Below are 25,943 nucleotides of genomic sequence, written 5' to 3' on the forward strand. Positions count from 1 at the left end.
TGCACATTTAGCAAGAAGCTCTCTTTTCCAAATAACTAGGCTATTGTAGGCAACAAAAATAAAACACCAGCATGATCAAATATGGGAAAAGAAATACTTTCTGGACAAAAAACCCCTGCATCTTACAAAATTATAATAAATTCTGTTTCAGAACCAACTGTTTGTCTAAGAAAGGAGATTTATTTCCCTATACAACTTCTAATGACTCAAGGTCATTTTTAGGATATGATCTAGCCTAACCTCCAGTGAATCATGTCTCTGTCTTATTAAAACAGCAGAAATAGAATATAATTAAACCACCAAGCAGTGACTGTCATTTTCTGAGGGCTGAACAACTGTGTCTGGTAATATGTAGTAATGGGCATGCAAATAAAAATAAAACAGAGTATAAATGTTTTCTTGATTAATTATATCACATACTGATAATGCTTCAAGCTACAGTTCTTGCGCAACTTGGAATCAAAAGAGCAGAGCTGTTGACAAGTGTGGCTGGAGTCAATGTGATTTCTATAAATATGAAATAGTGCTGAGTTACATCTATCAACAGTTATCTCTGCATGAATATTTCAAAATGTCAAAGAGTATACTAGTAACTGTCTGGAAAAAAACCTCAACAATAAAACTTGTTATTTTAAAAAAAATACACCCTGCCTGTATACATTTGACTAAGATTTGCTTTAGAAATCTTGAACTGTTTGTCTACCAGGTAGAGAACAGTTGTTACACTTACTCACTTTAAAAAAAAGGAAAAAAAATTTAATTCCTTTAGCTGAGTTACCAACATTTTTCTTAAGTCCTTATTGTATTCCTTATATCCCAGAAGAGTAGTTTATATGTGTGTTTGGGGACAAAGGAGAAGATCACAAACACGTATAATAGACCAGACAACAAAAAAATTAAAGTAGATTACATTTGCTGCTGATGAGCAGCAATGATTAAAAAGTTCAGAGATGTAGCAAACAGTAATCCTTTAACGACTGTTAACATTTATCATCAGGTTCATTCTTCATATATGAAGAAAACATGTATGTCCTGCATGAGTTGCCACCCATCAATCCATCAGACACAAATTACTAACCTCCTAAAAGCCTTAATCTCTAAGTCTAATTTATATTTGCCATTTATTCTGCAGTGTTCCTAGTAAATGTTATGAGCCCAGAGTTTTTGGAAAAATGATAAAAATAGTCATGGTATGGTCCTATATTTCGAAAAAATTCTATTCTCTGTATACATAACAATATCTACATGTTAACTGTCACAACACACAAAACTAACCATCAAAATGCTGAGAGTCAAATTTTAATCTGACACAAACAGCTAGTGTACTAAGAAAAGTACAAATCCATTTGCCAAACTTGGGGGTTTTTTAACAAATGTGCTCAATTTTCTTTAAAGTAAACATTCAGAATGAAATACAGAGTAAATCATTTAACGGTAATTTAAGTATAGAAGGTTAGTGCAATACAGTGGTCAAAGTAAGGCTCAAAGCTTGATGCATTTTTTTTGCGCACAGAAATACAAAGACATCATTAAATATTATTACATTTCATGACAAGGAAGTATGATTGTGTTGAAAATTCAATCAGGTTTCTTTGTCAGTCTAATAAGAATTTTAACATGCTGCTGCCAAAAACCAGTGAAGCATAGTATTGCATTCAAGAAACAGCTAGATTCTAATTCTCAGTCTGGTTGAGAACAACTGAAAATATCTAAACTGCTACATGTTACTTTATTTTTCTGTGCACCCCATACAGAATAAATCAAGAAAAAATAACATTAAAAATGGATTAATGAGAAAATACACCTTTTTTCCAAATTCTTGTGCTTTTCTTTTTATAGTCTCACACATTAACTTACCCAACAGCATTGCACTCACTGCTAATGAAAAGAAAGCAGGCAGTACAAATCTTCTTAAGCCTCCCGTGGCAAGAAAACTATTACAGAATAAATAGAAGAAAGTCTCTGGAGCCTTTCCCTTGTCTGCTTGTTTTACAAAAGGCAGTAGGGATCACACTGCGAAGTGTCAAAGCTGAATAAACCACTAGCAATTGGGTTTATACCCTTTGGGTAGTTAGTCCTTCATAGATGATGATTCGACTTTGTCCAAAAAACAGTATGTGAGAAACAATGCAGAATCTACCAGAGGCTGTAGCCAAGCTTAAAATGTAGACAAAGAAACAGTTTGCTTCTAAAGGTTTGCAAGGAAGGGCTTGTCACAGGACATTAATTCAAGCAAGCTGCTGTTACATCAAACCAGTGCATCTAAATACAGTTAATCTGAAGCTTTTCATGTTACATTCTATAAGGCGTTTGGCTGCCGCGTATTGGAGTCCCTGGGTTTGGTGTCACTGAAGAACAGGAGAGCTCTCTGCTCTTGCCTTTTACATTAAAATGCACATTTAACATCTAAAAACCACGTGGTAAATGGTAGGTGGGGGGTTCTCAAGCTTTATTATGAACTGTAATTGACATGTAATATGGCACATTTTAATAAAATTACTCTCCTTGCCTTTGTTGTAGAAAACTTACATATAAAGGACTTTCAAATGACAAAATATAGAAGATTTTATTCTAAAGCTATCACAAACAGTAGAGGGAGAACCTGACAATAAGTAGGCAACATTGGATTTTAATTACTACTTTATGAAATAAGCAAGAAGAATGGTGGTAAATGCATATTTCTTTTATTATTTTTCCCATAACCTTGAATTCGCTGTTGAAAGCTGATAAAAAAACCTGATGTATGGAATTGGCATTTGTCTTTGACAATTTACTGTATAGAAATATTGCACATTTTATGTTCTCTTGAACTATGCAATGATAACTTTTTTTAAAAACTTAAACATGAGGCACAGTGCACAAGAATTTCCTTTGTCAATAACAGGACTTTACTTACTATTCATTGAAATTAAAGCTCTGTGTACTTTAAAAAAAAAATAAGTATGAGTAACTATGAAAATGAATTAAAGTACAGCCTATGTATTATTAACAAGTCTTAATTTGTTAATAATGAAACCTAGTCTAGTCACGGACTTTCATTTTTTCTTTTCAAAGGCACTTATATTTTGATTGTATTCCAACATGATATCACCTGAACCAAAGATAATATTGACAAGAATAGTGCATTTCTTTTCCCCCAATTTATTATAAAATACATCAAAAATGACTCAGTGTTGAGACACCCACCCTTCCTATTCATCCTCCTTTATCCTGCTTTGCATGACTCTCAGTTATTCATGCAATACTTTCATCCCTTTCTGTTGATACTAACTTTATTTTTCTGTGCAAATAATCATGGTACTTTTCATTATTTCCATTTCTGTTCGTTCTTCGACATTTCTATAGAATAGTCATGTGCCTTTACCTGCCACACTGTCTTATCATAAAACCATGTCATGAATATTTAGAAAAAGATCAGGAGCAGAAATTGGGTCATGCATGGATATTTTTCTAATTTAGAACTGATCTCTCTGTAGAGTTCTTTACAATAAGTCTCATCTTGCAAAATTTTGGTGTCATTCCTGAATCGTTCATTTTCCGTCAATTGTGTTACATACGGTAAAACTCAGAAATAGAGAGGAATGCGTTTCTCCAATTCACAAAAGCAAGGGAATCACCTAGTTGCTAGCCACAATGAAGAAGAGGACTACCAGTGTGGCCCACAAGAATACTGTGGCAAGACATAGGATTAATACTTATCCAAATGTTGGTCAAAATGCCAATATTTTATGATGACAACTGATGGACTACAAATAGGAAACCCGTCCATCATAAATCACAGCCAATTGACTGGCAGTCAAATAGTAATTAAATTTCAGTCATTATTTAATGTCTTCATAGAAGAGCATGAGTGGCAGAGCTCATTGCAAAGGGAATTGAACTATGCTGTACTATAGTAGAACGTGCTAGGGAGCAGATTCCAGCACCTTTGCACTGTTAAAATAGCAATTTACTCTAAGCTATACCAGTCACTTAAGCCCTTCAAAGAATGTCACTTGTGATCATATCGCCTTGGTGCTAGAATAACACAATTTGCCCTTTCTGTTACTTTCTACATAACCCCTTGTGATGGGCAATCTATCTACAGAACACATGTTCACTGGAGATAATAAACCCATTGAAAGGAATATAGAAAATAATCACACTATTCTAATATGTTAATAATTAATGTACAACATATTGTAGTCCAAATATTTTTAAGTGAATAAAACATAAATCTAAAATGCAGAGAAAGAATACGCAAAAATAAAAATTCTGTCATCAATTTATGCCACTGAACTGGACTTAATTTGGATGCGGTTTGAGTTTGGAAATGAAGGACGTTTTAGATTTTATTCTTCCTTAGTATAATCAACAGCAATATAGGACGTACTGGGAGGATTGTGGAGTCCTTCTAAGAATATTCCACCTGGTGGAACAGGGCTTGAAAGAAAAATAAGAGGATGCCTTTACTAGGACTTAAAAAAAATTATCTATGAATTTTATGTTTCCTAACCCAGTCCTAAAGACAGCCTGATGAAAGAATGAACAAATTCATACAGCTTTTCTCTGCAATCTTCCTGTAGATAATTCATTCTGGATGCTAGCTTCCCCGAAGTAATACAGTGACACTTCAAGGAGGACTCGTTCTTGAAAACCTAAAGCTCCATGTGCTTAGCAGCCATGCTACTTCCCTCAACAGTATGAAGATTTAGAGCCTTTTGTGAATGTTAGCACTAAATTCCAGCAGTTCTGTTTGGGAAAGAACCCATAAAGACCCTGGGGAGAAACAAAAAAGAACGGACAAGAACAAAAAATAGTAGAAAATAATTAAAGTGCTTTTCATTATTATTATTTTCATTATTACTGAGCAGGATTTGCACAGCATCAAGGCCTTTTCTGCCACTTACACCACCCCACTAATGAATAGGCTGGGGGTGTACAAGAAGTTGGGAGGGGACACAGCCAGAACATCTGACCTCCAGCTGACCCAGGGAACATTCCATACCACATGGCATCATACTCAGCATATAAAAGCTGGGGAAGAACAGAACGGGAGGGACATTCAGAGTAATTGCATTTGTCTTCTGAAGTAGCCATTATGTGTGATGGGACCGGGCTCTCCTGGAGATGGCTGAACACCTCCCTGCCCATGGGAAGTGGTGAATTAATTGGTTGTTTTGTTTTGCTTATGGCTTATGGCTTTTGCTTTACCTACTAAACTGTATTTATCTCAACTCATGAGTTTTCTCACTGATATTCTTCTGATTATCTCCCATCATACTGCAGGGGAGTGAGCAAGTAGCTGTGTGGTGCTTAGTTGGCCCCTGGGGTTAAACCATAATGTTTTGCAAGATGTTTGTAGTATAATAAAGGTAAAAGTTAACAGGTAATTAGCCATTGTGTGTAATTTTTATTTGCACACCTATGAACATTATTTCAGTATAAACATGCAGAACTTATTTGACTTAAATCCATATATTGGAAATTCATTATTCTTGTCAGCAGATGATACCACATGCTTCGATTTACTTTTCAGATCTTTGAATTTTCAGATCAGTTACACAATCTCTCTGTAACTCTAAGGAGGAACACAAAGTTCCTCAAGCATTACATTTAAAATTGGATAAGATTTCTGGAGTCTAACTATCGAAGCAGTTTGTCCCACAGAAAACTCTGAAAGGATATTAGGGCCAGCAGCTACATTTAGCATAGTGCACACCATGCTTGGAATAATGCATTTGATAACATGGTGAGATTCACTGTCTCTAGTCTACATACAAGTAGGTCTCCATTATTCAACCATTATTTATATTTTTAGATATAGGCAGAATTTTCTGGTAGAGCTATATCTCAAAAACAAAAAGTTAAAAGTCAGAGGGCCAGATGTTTAATTGATTAAAATAGGTGAAGAACATTGAATCAGCACAGCTGCTGTTCTCTTTGAGCCCATTTATCCAAAATAAAACAGAAATCCCTTCATAGGCAGCACCACTAAACAGGAAGTTAATGGGACTAATAAAAGCAAGCCTCTAAAGTTTTTGCATTTAAAAGTGCAAACTATTTACCAGCAGTTAGAGCTGGAAGACTGTTTTTCCAAGATGAACCTCAGAGGGGACAAATTAAATAAATGCTTTTGTATGGATTGAACAGTCAGCATTTTATTTTCAGTATGTATTTAACAAAATTAAGGAAGAGTGTGAACAAGAAAATGACAGAGAAAGGTCTGGCAACAAGCCAATGTTTGTTCTCTAGCAAAGATTTAAAGGAAATAACAAATAACATTCTTTAGTAATTTTAAATTACCTTTCATGTGACAAACACAATATGAATAAAAAGTCTCTAGTCAATTCCTGTGTGGGTATTAACCTTCAAATTACATGTTTGCTACACATTTCTTCGAATGCACCTACTAATCAATATTTTTTTCATCTATAAGATCCTTGAGAAAATCAACCTGCTCTCTAGTAATAGACTCGATAAGGAGGTCCTCACAGTTTTTAGCCACCTGAAACTGTTGTAGAGCAGCTGTTAGGACCTACCATTTCTTTGATCTTGTCCACACACACAAGGTCAATGAACAAAAAGTAGCAGTATCAAATTCACCTTTAAAATATTTATATATTGGCTAGCTCAAGTTGCTATTTGGATTTTTTGTCCCAGTTTTATTTTTCAGGAAAAATAAATTCAAAGTCAAAGAACAGAGAGACAAAGGGAAATGATTTCTTCACTGTGAGAACATCCCATCACAAATAGTGTCCAAGCCTTTCAACTTAAATCTTATACTCTGAATTAACAGCAAAACTAAAACCTCTTTGCTTGTTCAAGTGGCCATGTAGATGAAGCTGGTAAAAATGGCATATCTTTTTCTAAATCCCAAAAAATCTTATGTATATTTTGGCCTAAAATTTGCATTGATAATCTCCATGCTTTCTCATTCTTGAAAGATGATTTTTTTAGTTTCAAAAAAGACACATCAATCATTTCCAATCAGAAGGGTAGTTACTTTACTGAAATAATTTGACTGTTTCTTTCCTCAAATTGTGTCTACTTCCTTGCATTCTGGTTGACTATATGTCTGATTTGCACAAGTTAATTTTTAAATAACTGCATAATGTACTATTCCTTTTACTGTGATTGCCTAAAACCTATCATTAGCCAATCAAAGAGCAAGGATCTGCACAATCACTCTGGGATATTTTTCAGTAACTGCTCTGTGAATATGTAATTTTCCTCCAATATGCAAATGTCACAAACATGTTCCTAGGGCTCTGATTTGACCTGTGGTTCAGAATTTTAAAGTCGTTATCCATAATTCCATCCAAACTTTCTTATTCCTCAAAAATATAAAAGCTTTAGAATATGAAAAATGGGAAAAATAACAGGTGAAAGAAAACCCAAAACAGAACATAAAAAGAGGATTTCCATGCTCAATTAGAAGACTCTATTAGAAGAACTCTAAGTTCAGGCTCTCAGTAACAAAGGGTAACCACCATGATGCCTGCACAATAACCATTAGTGCACATGAAAGAACAGAACATAGCTTAACCCCTCCTAATCTTGATTATCTTAATGAAAACAAAAAAAAAATTAAAAGTCTCTAAAGAAGCATACTTTAAAAACATCTGAGGAATCCTTCAGGCCCAAAACGTATGTAGACTTTGCCAATGACTTTAACAGAAAGATTAATATATCTTTCCTTCACTTTCTTTACTCTTTGCAAATCAGATACCTAACTGGCCCAAAGCAGCGATCAAACTGTGCTGACTTACACTATATTTTCAGCAGAATATATAAAACCATGTGGTACCAATTTACTTGTTATTTCTATCTAATAGAAAAAATATCTCTAATGCTATTCTGTCAGTTGTCACCAGTTTTTGTCACAAACATAGATACCAACTGGAAGTTAAAAGCAATATTATTTTGGTATTGGGCAGCTATATAAATTTGACAAAAATCCCAAACTCTTTTGAGTGCAAATATTTTACTGAAACATAAATAATAACATCACATATTTGTGTAGCGTGTTTAATTTAGCATTATCCTGAACATATATTAAAACTATTAGACAGATTGTTTGATACAATGATGGAAGAAATACATAGAAAACCCTGAATATTAATACCAGTGTTGATGCCTACAGGGAACAAGCTGATCAGTGCCTGCCCCTCCTCTTCCCCTCACAAGTAAGTTGTAACTGCAATGAGGTGTCCCCTCATTCTCCTCTTCTCCAGGCTGAACAGACCAAGTGGTCTCAGTCGTTCCTTATACAGCTTCCCCTCAAGGCCCTTCACCATCTTCACTGCCCTCCTTTGGACTCTCTCTAACAGCTTAATATCTTTCTCATATTATGGTGCCCAAAACTGCACACAATATTCAAGGTGAGGCTGCCTCAGTGCAGAGCAGAGCAGGACAATCCCCTTCTTTGACTGGTTGACAATGTTTTGCCTGATGCCCCTCAGGACACAGTTGGCCCTCCTGGTTGTCAGGGCACTGCTAACTCATATTCAACTTGCCATCGATCAGGAGCCCCAGGTCCCTTTCTGTGTCACTGCTTTTCAGCATCTCATTCTCCAGTCTGCAGGAACATCCAGGCTTGTCCCCTCCCAGGTATGGAATCCGGCTTCTTAATTTGAAAGAAGCTTTAGCAGGTTTGAAGGTGGGGTCATTAATAATATTTAATAACCATCCCATGCCTTACCAATCATTGAAAATGAAGGCAGAAGGTTCTGACCCATAAGCAGAGTATAATCAAATGGTAGAACATTCCAAAGTTGTTTATGTTCATTTCCAGGTGAGTATCTCTTCTCCAGTTGAAACATTACTAAAGTTTATGACTACAGTGAAGTTGGAATACTCACTGATTTTCTATGGAATGTATTTTGAACTCTAATTTCATTCTAATTTAGAGCCAAATATTTACATTATGATTTTTTTCTATGAAATAGAATTTTGTTTTTCATTCAGCACTTTGGGACAGAATGGGTTCATTATGGAAGAGTGAAGTGCCTGAAAGTCAAGTTAAACTGGCAGTCTTTTGATTTAAATACTTATACATATTTAACTTGCTGAAATAGTCAAGTACTTACTGAGGTTTAAAATGGAAAAAAGAAAAAGTTTTGGTTGGTTTGTGTAGTTTTTTTTAAACAGGAAATCTATTTAACAGCTTCACTTGCACCAGCTGCAGTTACAATTTGTCATGTCTTAAGTTTCTCAAAAAAGCAACTATTTACCATGCTGACTATTTATGCTTAAAACACCACTTGTGTAGAGTTTCTGCAAGATACAACACAGCCTTCATGCACTTCTGTCTATGTCTTAAGCTTCAATTAGTTTTCTAGTGAAAATATGATTTAAAGACTGTCTGACATCAAGCAGAAACAGAAGAAAACTTGTTTTCAATCTCTCAAACCAGTTTTCACTAGATAGCAGGAATAGACTCTCAGTAATCATTTTGACATTTATTACTTAGAAAAAGAAGGATTTGTATGTTTGCTTAGGTTCCATTTGGCATACAGTGTCAGAAGCTGACTAATGTCATAGATAAAATAGTTTCAGTTATTTAAGAGCCATTCTGGTACAGTTAAAAACCCTTAGAAAAGATAAAATCTGTTTGTCGGGACGATACTTAAAAGAACACTTAAAAGAATTGAAAAAATGTCACAATTTTGAAATATTTTGAGACAAAATCTTACTACTGCTGTGGTAACTACACACAAAGAGAGAAAATTTATGTTCAGTTTTGGGCCCTTCACTACAAAAAAGGGCAACGCAGCTGGTGAAGGGTCTGGAGCACAAGTCCTATGAGGAGTGGCTGAGGGACCTGGGGTTCTTTAGCCTGGACAAAAGAAGGCTTAGCGGGGACTTCATTCCTCTATCAAGCTTTGGAACAGGTTGCCCAGGGATGTGGTTGAGTCACCATCCCTGGAAGTGTTCAAAAAACATGCAGATGTAGCACTTAGGGACATGGTTTACTATTGGATGTGGCATTGCTGGATTAACGGTTGGACTTGATCTTAGTAGTATTTTCCAACCTTAAAGATTCTGATTCTATAACAATAAGGCAGCAAAGTATATGAATTACACTGCACATGTAGAAAAAAGTATTTACACTGGCCAGTTACTCTCGTGTGGCCTTTTCTGTTACTCATGAAAAATTACTTTCTGTGATGTTTACAAGCCAAAGTAAAGCCCTTTGTAATGCATACCCTAGCTACAAGGTACACGACAGCTTCAACAGTGGTACATTTATTTCTGTGAATGAAAGAGTTTTCCTTTTAATTACTGCAAGTGTTTAAGTTCTCAATATACAAGGAAGAAAATGAGGTAGCACATAATACAAGAACACAAGTAACATCTGGTCCAAATGCAAATAAAACCAAAGAATATAAGCAAAATTCTTCTTTCTCCTAGTAAACATTGAAGTAAATTTTCTTCATTTTAACACAGGAGGAACATGGCAGAGGAGGTGACCTCTTGTTCTGGCAATAACAATACCTAAAATTATATCAGAGGTCCTTTCTACTATATTATCTGTGGTCATCTGCACTGTTTCATAACCTCATCTGGTCCACAAGGTTAATGGTAGTCTATCTAAATCAGCCCATTTCATCCTCCAGCCAGATTCAATCTGAATGTGAGTTCACATAATGTAAAATTACTTTTATGCTTTTAATGTAAATGGAAAAGTGTACATAATCTGAAAAAAAAGTACTCTTAGGATTCGATCAATAGACATAAGCTATGAATTTTGCCAGTAACACTGGTACATTCTAGCACTTGATAAGCTAATGGAAACATTAGGCCATCTTGTATTTTTTTCTCCTCTACCAGATGTGCTTACTTATAAAAGGTGCAATTTTATATGTTCTATCTTTTTATGTTGCTATGATTATGCAAATCCTGTTTAGACAAAATGAAAATCCTGCAAATGCATCAAAACAACATTTCTAGATTTTAAAATTATTCTATCCCAAAGAACATTTAAGAAATAACCATATTTAGGATTTTTTCCTTCAAATATGAGTCTAATATTCTCTGCCAAGTTGGCAAAAACATGACATGAAATCAATGTTGCAAATTTATTGTACATTAAAGTGCTTTTCTTCTTTTAGCTACACTACATTGCCTTCACTATTATTGCTTAAATAACAAGTAGCTCTTCCTTTTCTGCCTCGGCTCTTGTCACTTCTTGCGATGAAATCTGTCAAACCCTTCTAACAGGAACATGTTTTTGCTGCCACTGATACCAGGAAAAGCATTTGCTGGTTTAGTTAGAACATCACAAATGACCTTTGAGGTATCTGATGAAATTATCTTCAGATTTTTATATTTTCATTTTCATTTCTAATTCAAGATGATTCTGTAGTGGGTTGACCCTGGCCAGATACCAGGTACCCACTAAAGTCGCTCACTCACTCAATCTCCCTCTGAAACTGAACAGAGGAGAGAGAAAAAAAACAGGCTAAGAATTCATGAGTAGAGATAAGAGCTGGGAGAGGTCAGTGACTGATTACCTTCACAGGCAAAACAAGACTCAAAGTGGGGATAATACTTATATTCATTACTAACAGGATAAGAGCCAAAGAGTGAGAAATAAAACATTCTTATAAAAACACCTTCCCCCCACCCCTCCTTCCTTTCATGTTCTCCCTCCTCCCCCCAGCACTGAAGGGGGACGGGAAATGGGGGTTGTGGTCAGTTGTTGTTTCTGCTGCTGCTGCTCAGAGAGAGGAGTCCTTCCCCTGCTCCCGTGGGGTCCCTCCCACTGGAGACAGTCCTTGATGGACCTCTCCAGCGTGAGTCCATCCCTCAGGCAGCAGTTCTTCCCAAACTACTGTCCTATGAGTCACTTCTCCATGGGGTGCAGTTCTTCATGAATGAGCCGTACCGACGTGGGTCCCCCACAGCCGTACCGACAGGGGCCACAAGTCCCACAAGTCCGGGAAAAACCTACTCCAGAGTGGGCTTCCCTCTCCATGGGCTGCAGGTCTCTACAGGACCCTGCTCCAGCCTGGGCTTCCCATGGGGTCACAACTTCTTTCCAGCATCCACCCGCTCCAGCATGGGCTCCTCCATGGGCTGCAGGTGGGTCTCTGCATCCCGATGGTGCTCCATGGGCTGTAGGAGCACAGCTGCTCCACCATGGTCTTCACCATGGGCCGCAGGGGCCACAGCTCTGGTACTCCTCCCCCTCCTTCTGCACTGACCTTGGTATCTACGTTGTTATTCCCATGCTCTCACTCCACTCTTACCAGGTTGGAATTTCTTCTGCCCAACAGTCTTTTGTTCTTAAATATATTACCACAGAGGCGTTACTATTACTTCTAATTGTCTTGGCTTTGGCCAGTGGCAGAAAGTCCATCCTGGGGCCAGCTCACGTCGGCTCCATGGGACAGGGGAAGCTTCTAGCAGCTTCTAACAGAAGCCACCCCTGTAGTCCCTCATTACCAAAACCTAGCCACAGAAATCCACCACAGATGCATAGCGGTTACATAATGAAGCATTAACAAGATGCACTGTAATCCACTGCTCTACTGTAATTCTATCTGCACATATGCCATCTAAAAATTACTCTCTTGGACTTTTACTTTTTGTAAAAGGTGAGCATTATTCTCTGCCCCCCGGATCAGTGCTACAAATATTCTAACACCTCTTGTGTAAAAAGAACTCCTATTTCAACACGGTAAGTTTATTAAAATATGAATTTAAGACCTTGTAGGTTTTATCTGGAAAAAAAAAAAATCAAGACTCCTCTCTCCTCTCTTATGGTGGAGAGTTCTGCTAGGTGCAGTCAGGAGTTCAACAAACTGTAGAAAGCTCATACCCTTGCAGGACTGAATCTGTAATGTGGCAGAAAGGAAAAGTACAAAAGTCTTGGTAGTGCAGTAGATTCCTCCCTCTAAAAAGTTGGTTTGGACTTTAACTGCCATTACTATTTATATTGCTCTACCATCTAATGTCTTTAATCAGTGCGGTGGGTCTCTTGGGATTAAGTCTATAAATAAAGTTAGTCTCTGTCCTGAGCAGACACTATATTCTACGATTTGAGACAAAGCATCAAGATAAGGAGCAAGTGAAGTACGATAGCATGGGAGTGGGAAGAACCAAACTGTGATCATCTACCATAGCACCACAGATACATGTTCATTTTGATGGCTTCCAACTTTTTGAATGTTCAACCGCTCTTTTTAAAAACTTTCACATAAACAAGCCTGCCTATTTCCAATAGGCTATTCAATTTAGACATCTCCTTGGTGGTCAGCTTCTTTCAGAGCTCCAGAAGGTGTTGAGGAAAAAGATGAAGGACAACCAAGGTAAATCTTGTAATTCCGAGATGACACTTTAAGTTTAAGCACTTCTCGTAATTAGATTCAGATCTAAGTCTAAAATGGATGCACATAGTTTAGACAGGAGAAATTGTGAAGTTCTTCTGAGAAAATACAACATCATATAATTTTTCTTTTTGCATTAAGATGCAATTCAGCTGACAAAAAAAACCTCCCTTTTTTCTCAAGTGACAGATATTCTATTTCATTTCTGAGTATGAGCTTCTTAAGGATTTAAATTATCAGCTGCTTTGTACCCCATTTTTTTTTAAAAGGAACGACACCATGCACTTCTTCTTATGATTGCACAAGGGGACCTCTTTTTCTTTCATTACTCAAGTACAATTTGAGGTTGTACAAGGTGTCAGTAGCAATATAATCTTTAAAAATATTTCAAAGAAGACTGTAAATCAACCCTGTTTTTGAAAGAAATTATTTCCCTACATTTGAAAGAAATAAGAGGCTGCATATATTAACTATTGATTTTTGTAGATTATTAAAACTGTCATTTTAGTCACAATAAATATCACTTTTCACCCACCACAAAATGACAGGAAAAATTACTGCAATAATTTCAGAGAAAATACTTAGGTTTGCCTTTACAATGTAATTGTCAACATGACCATTGTAATACTAGACTGCCATAAATTTTGAAACTGTGAGCATTCACAAGTGAAACATGAGCCTCTGCTACTAAATGGCTTTAAACATTTTTTTTTTTTTTTTGACGCAGTCTAATCTGCAGATTTTCCATATCTCTGTGACCTTTTTTTTGATCTTGGAATATTCTCCTAACCACACTGATTGTGACTCCTGATCTACCTTGTTTTACTAAGAATACATTTGTATTACTAATTTTACTCTCAAAAGATTTGCATGCAAAATAATTTGCAATCCTGAGATACTAAAGCTGAAATGATTACAAGAAAGTCTTGCTTTAACTTTTGTATAATGGTAGCTGGAAGTTTTCAGAGCTAAATAAACTATCTCAGCCTTTCCAGAAAATCATTCTCTCATGTCTAAAGCCTTCTCTGAACAAGGAATTGTCAGGGATGTCTCACCTCTAGTTTTGTTCTTGTTCTGTTTTCCTTCTACATTTCCCCCTGGTTTTCCAAACATGGGCTGTAAATTTTAATAAGATTAGGCCACCACTTCTTAAATAAAGAGGTACAGCAAAAAAAAAAAAAAAAAAAAAAGTGGTATTCTCCCTGAAGCAAATGAAAACCACAAAAGCCTAAAGAAATACTAAACATTTTTTAGAGTTTTAGCCTACCATGATTAGAAATTAGGATCCCTTTCAAACTGTTCCTAAAAATAGAAAAGGCATTTAATTCACTCACTCAACTCATCCCCCCCTTCTATCATATAGCTGAGGGCTTTTTTATTTTAGTTGCACAACTGAAAAAACAAATGGCATGTATTCCACTTCCTAATCAGTATAGTCAGGTAATTGTCTGGTAATCTGATGACAAGAAAATATCACTTGGGTGGTGTGAATTATAATGACAATATTATGTATTTTCAATCATAAAGGAAAGAAAATAAATTCTCTTTAAATTATGATGGAACAGTATTCTCAGATCTTTTCTCACCATGGATAAAACTACTGTGTTTACCTTCTGTGAGCACTCATTTTTTATCACTTCCTAATGTGCTCCAATGAGTGCACTTTCAAATGCATATTTATTGAATTCTCCTGAAAAATCTTCCTAGTGTTTGAGTCATTTTCATAGGAGGGATATGACTTACAAAAAAGCCTAACAGTGACCTCAGTAGCTACAGAAAAAATTATTTTCCCAAGATCTCTGATCACATTAGTATGCAACAGCAGTTTGATTAATGTGAGTTATCCTGAATCTTTGAGTCATTCATTCAACTCCACCAACGTCTCCATGTCTTTTGAAAATGGTTTTAGTGTTTCCAGTCTCTGAACAGTAATGAAAACCCTTCCAAAGGTGTCTGACTGTCGACTCAATACAAAAATACACTGACTTCCAGGGCAAGGCTCTGGCTTTACTTAAACATGGATCAGTCATGGCTTTCAGACCAAATACTTTGACACCTTTCTGACTCTTCTGTCAGTAAATAAATATGAAAATTGTCATTGTCTATTCTTTCCAAGATCTAGACTGAAAACTAAGCTCAATTAAAGAGTAGGATGATATTTGAGACAGGACCAATTGTATTTTTTGCATCCCTTCTTCCATAGACAACACTGGATTACTGTGGTGCACATTCAGCTTCACCAAAAACCTTGTTGACCTTTTTCTCTTCTCCCACGCAACTATTTGGTCTCTTTTCCCACGCAACTATCAGCAAGACAAGAGGGCATGGTCTTAAGCTGTGCCAAGGGAGGTTTAGGTTAGATATTAGAAAGAATTTCTTTACAGAGAGGGTGATCAGACATTGGAATGGGTTGCCCAGAGAAGTGGTGGATTCTCCATCCCTGGAGGTTTTTAAGATAAGACAGGATGTGGCACTTAGTGCCATGGTCTAGCAACCACAGCAGTAGTGGATCAAGGGTTGTACTTGATGATCTCAGAGGTCCCTTCCAACCCAGCTGATTCTATGATTCTATGATTCCTGATCCTGTCTGACTTCTTGCAAGTAAAACGTTATGTTATGCTTATCAATGTCTCCCATGCTTCCTGCATGTCAAACACATATAATTTTGACATGTCATTAAAATGCAGACAATTCCTTATTTAAAGCATGATATTTTTATTAAAACTTCAATCATATACTACAATTTCTTCTTTTTGGTGAGTGCTTTGTCCTTTCTCAAAACAGTATTTTTAAGAGGTTGTCATAGTAACAAGTGCACAGAGGTTTGGGGTTTTTTTAACTTGGAAATATTATCACAATAGTCCTTATTACATGCTACAGGAATAAAGTTTCAAGTCTGTCATTACAAAATATATACATAAAACATGGGATGCGTGCCTGTATGTAAACTAAAAGGTACATGCATAAAGCAAAAACTATGGTATGATACATACATCTCATCATGTAGACTTTAAACAAAGAACTGACATTCACATCACACATACTATGGGCCACCAGTACATAAAAAGATTTAGTAAATATACAGATTTACATATAGTAGTTACTATGACAACATCTAAAATGAATGTAGCTATATGAGCCAAAGACACACGAGGATTATGGCAGAAATCCTCTGTGTAAATTGGGCATCTACAATTATTTCTGCACTCCTAACTGCGAAAGCCTCTCTGAGGCAGTATAAGCAAAACAGGAAAGCAAATTTCTAGAATATAGTAATTGTTCTAAAGTATTAATATTTTTAATGTTGGAATACTTGTTTAGTTTTTGCTTTAGACTTTTATAGAAAAAGCACAGAACATTATTAAAAACAAAGATGAAATAAATTAATATCTATGGATAATTCACTACAAGCCCTGACAGAGATAGGTATAATGGTGAAAATGTGAATCCCAAAGTACCAGCATGAATGTTAATTCATAGTGTGAAGGAAAAATCTTATATCTCTTTCCTACCCTGTTTTTCAAATGTTAGTGGCATATCACTACATTCCAGCTTGTTTCATTAGTTTCCTGAGAATGCCTGCTCCAGAAGTGCTGCCTGCTTAGCACTAAGAACCTCCTTATGTATCATTCTGAATTGCACTAGTGATGATTTCTTCATGTCTAGCTAAAAAAAAAGAATACAAAGCCTACAGTTTGAGAAAAGGTTTCCTATTCAAGACCATATTAAGCACATCCCTTAACCGAATGCAGGAATTCAAATATCATTCCAGTAACATCAAAGCTTTTCAGTTCAGTTATTTCCTAGTCTTCAGAGTGCTTTGTTTCACAACCTCAGCATTGCCTGTGTCATATCTTTCATGTTAAATCCTGCAAACTGTTTTAATTCCACTGATTCCAAGAGAGTACCAGCCCAGATCTGACCTTTTGTCTTTGGGGGTTAGAAAATATATTAAGACTTAAAGACTATAACACTTTCCAGCCCAAACGGGAGTAACAGCCAAGAACCAGAGAAAAGACAGCATATTAAAAGCATGTTCCCTGGACACATTACAAAGAAGGTAGTCACCAATGAATGACTTTGATTCATTGGAAATAGATGTCAGAGTTTGGTTTTTGTTTGTTTTTCTTTTTAAGAGAAAAATATTTGTCCCTTTATAAAAGGTAAAAAAAAAGACAAAAATGTTGAATAGAATATTTCTGTTTCCAACTTGTACTAAACAAAAATTTAATCTCCAGTGCGCTCATGATACTTTGTTTTCCACAGGTTTCAACAGTGAATTACACCCAAATTGTTCCCAGGAGCACACTGAATATTTTTCAAGTTTTGATTTACTCTCGCTGGTAACTGCTATAATTTATGATAGATTCCATTTTGTCTATCTGTGCTTATAAAACAAGCACACGTAAGCAAAATAACATTCAAAAAGACAGAGCATCACAGTGGGAAAACAATTTGGAAAAGACAGTTACTTTATAAAGGCTAAACTTTGTGAAGGAATGGATGAAGCAATATTACAACAAGAAAAAGAAATATACAAGTATTACAGCTACTATTCAAGTTCTCAGTTTTTTGCCTTACTGTCATACGGTCTAGTGACAGCCGCTAGAGGAAATGTTCTTCAGTTTGATCCCACTGTGCTGCAGCAGATGACACTGATAAGTGGCACCAAAAAATAATGTTACTATAATAACCAATATAGTTAGATAATTACAACTACAACAACTGAAAAATTCTACTGACAAGACATGTTTGTGATTCATTTTTCTAATGTATGTACAAATATATTGACTGGCATTTATGGCAGTGGAATTCTCCAAAAGCAGCAGACATGTGAAGACTGAAATTCTGACAATTGGTTTACAGTGGTAGAAGATAAGCAATAAAACAATAATGGCAATGCAAGAATGACTATTGCAAAATTATCGTCCTTTTAGAGCCCATCACTTTTAGGATTTGTCTACTTCCCCATAGATGAGACACTGAATCTTCTAAAATGAAGATGAAACCTGAAGTGAGCATTGCAGATGTACAAGTTACAGGATTAAGGTTCTCTCCAGCTTTAAAAGAGGAGGTCTCTTGTTGAACTACTGTAGTCCAGCATTACCCAGAATATTCAATTTTTCATTTCTGATACAATTCAAATGAGAAAAGACAGGGTTTGTTACAGTTGTGATCCTTCAATTCTAGAAGACAACTATTGTTCATCTTTGTTAGGCTTCTATAGTTCTGTTTCTTCAACTGACTTAATCAAAATTTTTTGTGGAGATTTTAGTTTGGCTGTTAATGAGACTGCATTGATGCTGAATGTTTGCAATAATGAGAAAACTCAGAGAAAAATGGAATACTCCATTCTTTACTGATGTCCTTTTTTTTTTTTTGTTAGAAAGTACCTTGACAACAAACAACAAAGAAACTGATTCTGATTATAAATAAAACATTAAAACCTAAAGGCCTATTTCTCAAAAGTGCATTTAGATGACAAGTTGCACTTTATATTTGTACCCACTTCATTGTATTTTCTGTTGGAACTGTACCAGTTGATCAGTGAGAGTGTTTTCAGGGGAAGGACAGACTCGTGGCTTTCAAATTCATTCACCTGCACTTAAATGATCATAATTTGGTTTATTATAACCACCAATGTTTCCTTGGTGATTTTTTTTACATTTACTTTTAGAATTTTGATCACAATTTCTGTTCAGCTATAATTCACTACACCGAAAGTAAAACATTACCCCTGAAGCAGTATCATACTGCACCTTTAAAAAAAAATTAAATATGCAAATGGACTCACAAGCTCCCAGCATTATCAGCTTTCTTCTGCTTTTGCCCAAGAAATCATAGTAAGTGACTTACTAGTGAGAATTTTACAAGAAGTATCTTCAAAAGTCCTACACAGAAAATTTATCTAGAACACATCAATATTTCTGCCTCAGAAACAAATAAATCTTTACTTGGGGTGGAAAAACAACCAAAAAAAAAAAGTGAGAGTAATCATATCCCTTTAATTTGGAAGAACCTTTTGGAGCAAACACTTGAGAAACATTAATTATAAACTTACAACAATACATCTGAACTCAGACTAAGAGATTTCTCCACTTGAAGCCTTTTAGGTTTTCTTTTATATCTTATGACAAAAGCCTGTGGCACAACAAAAGGAGTAAATCAAGCACAACATTAATAACATGGTAAAAGAAAATCAAAAAGGGAAGGACCAACCAGGGAGAATACTCATGCAATAACCCTCCAAATGAATATGGTGCTCCAGGAAGGAGAAAATACCAGAACAAGAGACGAATAATTGGCCAGCTATAACCAAGATGATTATATACATTTTATTCAGCAACCTGATAAAACTATCTTAATACAGTCCAATAATTAATCTAAATAACGGAAAAAGGACACCCCTAATTGTGTTTATCGGTATATAAAGAGTTGACCAGAATACATGGGGCTTTTTAAGTTATCTGACAAAAATAAGAAAGCTTTAGTTCACATCAATCTAAAACACAAGTCCTTCATACTTTCATTTTGGCAAGAAAAAAGTGTATCAGATCAGATTACTTATTTGACCTGGAATGTAACATTTCATTCTAGACACCTGTATTAAGAGCAAAGGAAATAGAGGAATAAATTCACATTACTGCTAGAAGGAGACTATCTCCTCTGCCTCTATCAAAAGATATGACGCAGGCTGTTCTCAATTTCTTAGCTTTCAGCTTTAACTGAAAGCTGTTATACCTCGATTGGAAGTGTGATCTCTAGAACAACAGAAGAAAAACAGAACATCAGTGTATATCACATTTTATCCTTCCTCAATGCAGAGCCATGAGAGGATGATACACTTTTATTTTAGATAGCTTTTTTTTCATGCCACCTATTTTTAAGGGGGTCAGAGAATTTGTGTCAGATTATTTGAAAACTACTTTGTATACAGTTTTGTCAGTATTTTTCATTGGGTGTTAGCTTGGAAGAGGACAATAAGCAACTTTTATTCCAGTTCCTTTTTAAGTAGAATGATTAACAAAAACTTGTTAAGAAAGAGAATTGCAAATAATTATGTATGTGCATGTTCATGACTCAACTTTGAATCATTTTTCTATCAAGTCATGGATAAATTGCATGCCAAAGATGGCACAAATCACATTGCAAATAAAATACATAGATTACACTTCCAAAGACATTATATTCAATACTCAAGAAGGACTGAAATAAAATCAATGCACTATAGCAACCATATTTCCAAAGAGCTGACAAAATGAAAATATATTTATTCACACTGCTGGCATGATTCATCTTTCCAAATGTATGAACTTTTGAGTGTTTTAAAAACCAAACCAATGTATTCTCATAAACACAAAAAGCTTTAAATTCCAAGATGAAACAGAGTACTTCAGAGCAGTCATCTTCCTCAGGGCTCTGGACTTCGAGGAACATATTCTTATTATAATATATGCATCTTTTATATAGTCTTATATAAAATCCATGGTGAAACAAATGGGAGTTTTGTGCAATTACACAATATACATAGAATGGTTAAAGTTTATATACCTAGAAAATATTTACTTACTTGCCTGTCTCTGATCCAAATACATCCAAAGTAAATCCAACATGTTTTGTGCATTGTAAAGTAAATTGTGGAGATCCCAATGGTACCATATTACAAACAGTCCAATCAAAATATTTCAGGTTATCTTAATCCTTCTACAGTCTGTTTGCATTTTCTTCTGCTGAAAGCCACTCAAATTCCATCATTGCAAATGCTATAAAAACCTTGCTGATTTATTTTTCTGCTGGGAAACTCAATAAAGTAACTTACAACTTGACATCTAACACATCACTCAGCGAAGAAACTAGAATCCTGACAACCACTCATTTTGATCCTGTAGAGATATCTGCTATAGCATTGTGCTTCTGGACTTATTATTACAATTTAAAAATAAATCCAAAGACATGAAAACCAGCTAGAATAGAATAGAATAGAATAGAATAGAATAGAATAGAATAGAATAGAATAGAATAGAACAGGCCAGGCTTGGGGCATTAATCACCTCTCTAGAAAGGCTCTTCCAGTGTTTGGCTATCCTGTTAGTAAAGGAATGCTTCTTCATGTCTATTCTGAAGGTCTCCCAGCACAGATTTGCATCCTTCACCATTCCCATGCATCCTACCAATGCATCCCAAGGAGAAGGAATCAGGACCTCGCTCTCCACTTATGCCCAGGATGCTGTAGGTCACCCCTCAGCGTCTGACTCTCTAAACTAGACAATCCAAAAGAAGTCAGGTGCTCCTCACAAGACATTCCTTCAGCCCTTTCACCAGCTTTGTTGTCATCCTCTGGACACATTCAAAAACTTTCACAAATTTCTTAAATTATGGGGCCCAGAACCACACATAGTACTCCAAGTGAGGCTGCACTAATGCTGAATACAGTGGGATAATCACCTCTTTTGACTGGCTGGTGATGATGTGTCAGATGCACTCCAGGATGGGGTTTGCCCTCTGGGCTGCCGGGGCTCACTGTTGGCTCCTGTTAAGCCCACTGCTGACCAGCACCCCCAGATCCTTTTCTGCAAGGCTGCTCTCCCAATTTCTGCTTGTGCCCCATGTTACTCTGTCCTAGGTGCAGAATCCAGCATTTGAACATGTTAAATTTCATCCCATTAATCACTGCCCAGTGCTTCAATCTAATTATATTCCTCTGCAAGGCATCTTGTCCCTCACGAGAGTAAATAGAACCTCACAATTTGGTGTCATCAGCAAATTACTGATGGTGCATTCAGGTCCTTGCATCCAGATTGTTGATAAATGTATTGAACAGAACTGACCCTAGAATAAACCCTGAGAAACATGTACATTCACATGTGCATATGAATATGAATTCATAAATTCATTTATCTGAATACATGTTAGTATATCAAATATATAAAATTGAATTAATGTATTCATTTTTAATACATGAAAACCATGCAGGTATCAGTTAAGTTTAGATTCTAATGCTTACATCCTGGCCAGTCATTTTCACATGTAAAACTCTTTCTATCTTCGTACAGAAGCTAAGAGCATTTGTTTTCTTTCTTTCAAAAATCTGCCAAGTTCAGCCTAAAACCTTAGAAAAATAAACATTTTCCTCATTATAACTCAGCTGAAAACTGTTTGGATCATTCAAAATCTGACTTGGGTCTGCCCATACTCAGCACTACATGACATAAAACTACTCTACTACTGAAAGATAAAGTTCTATGCAGAAAAAGGCTGTGCAGCCTCTGGAGTTAGATGGAGATAACCAATTTATGATTTTGTGCAGTTTCACTGGCTGATATCCAATAATACATTTTTCTACTCTTGTATCTTAATTTTTAATAACCTTAAACACCTCTGAACTCTTGAGATCTCAAACAGCAGGTAAATAAGATTAGCAGTTTTAATTTACCCTGAATCCTGTTTCAACTTAGTAGCAATCTGTTAGCAACAGAAACATGATTTGATAACTCATTATAAAAGACTTACAATGTAACAACCTCATTTCACGGTGGGCTGAAGAAAAAGCATATGTGTGCATTTACACAAAAACCAAATACAAGTCTAGCACTGCTTCACTGGGACATGACATGGATCAAACGCAAATGCATTATAGCATTACTCCAAGGAAAGAATAATAATTTAAGGACTAGATATGGGGAGGGAATAAAGCTATTTTCAGAGAGATGGGAATAATTTTTTTGCTCTCATGAGCCTCTGGTCAATGTTGGGATTACTTTTATAATTTATGAGTGAAAATTTGTCATCAGTTTGAGTATTACGTTCTGTCACAACCCTCCCAAACAAGAAATGCCTAAATATTAAATATTTTCTCTGTAAGACATACTTTCTACTCTTACAACAAAAATCTGCTCTTCAAAGTAACTTACCTATCACTGTTAACTGAACTGAAACATTAGGAGAAAAATGTTTGCTTTAAGTCAGTGTACAATAGGAAATTTTTTTGATGAAATTAGGAGTTAATATAAAATGGTTTCAGATTATATTTAATACCTCATTAATTTTAAATCAAAACATTCTAACATTTTTTTAAGGCCATTGAGGTAACTAATTGTAGAGTGTGGGGGAAAGGTTTATTTTCTTGATTATATATTAATAATTTAATTAACTCAAACTTAGGAAAATAAGTGTGAACTAAAATATAGGAATGTGCTTTGAATGCATAACTACTCAAAACAAAAATAGAAAGTAACAAAATTATATGTTTTGAAATGGAAATTAAAAAAAAAAAAAAGATGATGTGTAGTGGGTTAAACCTGGCTGGATGCCTGGCACACACCAAAGCCACTTTATCACTCACCTCCACAAGGGAGGACAGGGGAGAGAAAATATAATGAAGAGTTTATGAGTTGAGATAAGGACCAGGAGAGATCACTCACCAATTATCATCACAGACAAAACACACTCAGATTGGGGATACCAATTGAATTTATTACTAACAGAATCAGAGCAGGAGAATGAGAAGCAAAACAAATCTCTAAAATTCTTTCCCAGCTCCCCTCCCTCCTTCTCAGTTCTACCTCCTCTCCAGATTGGCCGAGGGAGATGGGAAATGGGGGTTATGGTCAGTTCATCACATTCTGTTCCTGCTGCAGCTCAGGTAGAAGAGTCCTTCCCATAGTCCAGTGTGGGCTCCCTCCCATAGGAGAGTTCTCCAGTTCTCCACAAATTGCTCCAACTTGGGTCACTCTTCCATGTGGTGCAGTGCTTCAGTTACAGTCTGCTCCAGCATGGGTCTCCCAGAGGATCACAAGTCCTACCAGCAAACCTGCTCCAGTGTGAGGTCCTCTCTCCGCAGCTCTGCAGGTCTCTGCCAGGAGGCTGCTCCAGCACAGGTTTCCAAAGGGTTCACAGCCTCATTTTAAGCATCCATCTGCTCCAGCATGGGTCTGCTGCATGGGCTGCAGGTGGATCTCTGCACTCTCATTGACCTCCATGGGCTGCAGGAATACAGCCTGCTTCACCATGGACTTCACCACAAGCTGCAGAGGAATCTCAGCTCTGGCGCCTGGAGCACCTCTTCACCCTCCTTCTCCACTGATCTTGATGTCTGTAGAGTTCTTTCTCTCACATATTCTCACTCTGCTCTTCTCTGACTGCCATTACATCTGTGCAATAACTTTTTTTTTATTTCTTAGATATGTTATCACAGAGGTGTTACTATCATTCCTGATTGGCTCGGCCTTGGTCAGCAGTGGGTCCATCCTGGAGCTGGCTGGCATCTGCCAGACATGGGGAAAGCTTCTGGCACCTTCTCACAGCAACCACCCTGTAACATCCTCCCCACTACCAAAACCTGGCCATGCAAATCAATACAGAAATCTTTGACTGACTTATGATGGAAAATCCAACTTTGCAATTTTTTATGCCTGAGTTTCTAATTATAAACTAAATGGTGACCAACACTAGGGATAGAACATCAGAAAAAGATCACTGAAAGACCAAGCATTCATCATTACAGCTCATCAAAGAAGATCAAATAGCCCACACTAAACATCCAGTGCTCACACTATGGAAAATTACACCAGCCAAAATAACTCCTAACGTTTTGGAAAAGAGATAAAACCTCAAATGAATTATATCTACTGCTAACTAACTAGAGACAAAAACCAACACCAACACCATACGCTCAAAGAAATTCCTCATAGGAACAATGAAAAAGACCTTGATGATAGATATATGGTCCTATCAACCTAAAAGCCAATGAGCATTCATATGTATTTTGGTCACAGATATTCCAATAAATGTAATGATGTAAACAATAAAATTAAAAAAGGAAAGCTATAGGTAGTAGAGGGCAAATTGATTTTTTTTTACAATAGAGGCGTAAGTGAACTAAGAATATCGACAAATAATAAAATATAAAGACATAACTTCTCAGAAAGAGAAAATCTTCCCTTTTAGGCAAAAGTATATTCAATCATTAGTTCTGCATATCAGTGAGGAAGAAAATCTTAGGAATAATCCAAGGATAATTGTATAATATCTGTGTTTTCTATTTTAATTAAAACTTGAGTCCTGCCTCCTTCTACAGTTTTCAACCTGCAACGGGTGCTACCTCAACTTTGTTCAAAATTAAGTCCCTAATTCAGAACAGAGTTGATAGCCCCAAGTCCTACCACTGATGAACTTAGAGAAGGAAAATAGGAAGATATGTTAATTTCTCTGGATTACACAAAACAACAACATACATAAGGCACACTGATAATAGGAAAACATAGAACCTTTCACTTCTGTGGAGGTGTAGAAAGACTGATCAAGTAATAAAAGCGGAACATTTTTCTCTATCAAGAGAGATACCCTTGTGGAGAAGACTAATGCATCATTTTTTTAATAAAATGGCAATTTATGGTTCTGGCTTGCACCGTGAGAAATACAAAACATACCTTATTATATATCCCCCTGTAACAGAAAAACAATATTATTTTTCATGCTCACTTTGGAGCCAAAAATAACCAAAGAGACTTGTCTGAGGATGTACAGATTTAAGGCCTAAAGATATTTAATATCTAAAGATATTTTATCTGGGAAGATATTAGGACAACACAGTCATGTATTTAGAGACCTTTAAAAAGAATCAGAGGT

The 25,943-nt window shown here is 36.1% G+C and overlaps 1 protein-coding gene across 3 annotated transcripts in view; it reads right to left on the reverse strand.

Annotated features, from left to right (window-relative positions):
* The window catches only part of ZNF385D (zinc finger protein 385D), a 406,892-nt gene that overhangs the window by 244,502 nt on the left and 136,447 nt on the right, over window positions 1-25,943 (reverse strand). Inside the window, exon 1 of one of the 3 annotated variants that reach the window (XM_027639201.1) lies at window positions 1,858-1,882. The exons of the other annotated variants lie outside the window; for them this stretch is intronic. Within the exon in view, the coding sequence (XP_027495002.1) occupies window positions 1,858-1,867 (10 nt within the window). The 5' untranslated portion in view covers window positions 1,868-1,882. Of the gene's footprint in view, window positions 1-1,857; window positions 1,883-25,943 lie in introns of those variants that run through there. 3 annotated transcript variants of the gene reach the window in all.

This window comes from Corapipo altera, unplaced genomic scaffold (assembly GCF_003945725.1).
Source record: "Corapipo altera isolate COAL_440 unplaced genomic scaffold, ASM394572v1 44, whole genome shotgun sequence".
NCBI classification, from domain to species: domain Eukaryota; kingdom Metazoa; phylum Chordata; class Aves; order Passeriformes; family Pipridae; genus Corapipo; species Corapipo altera.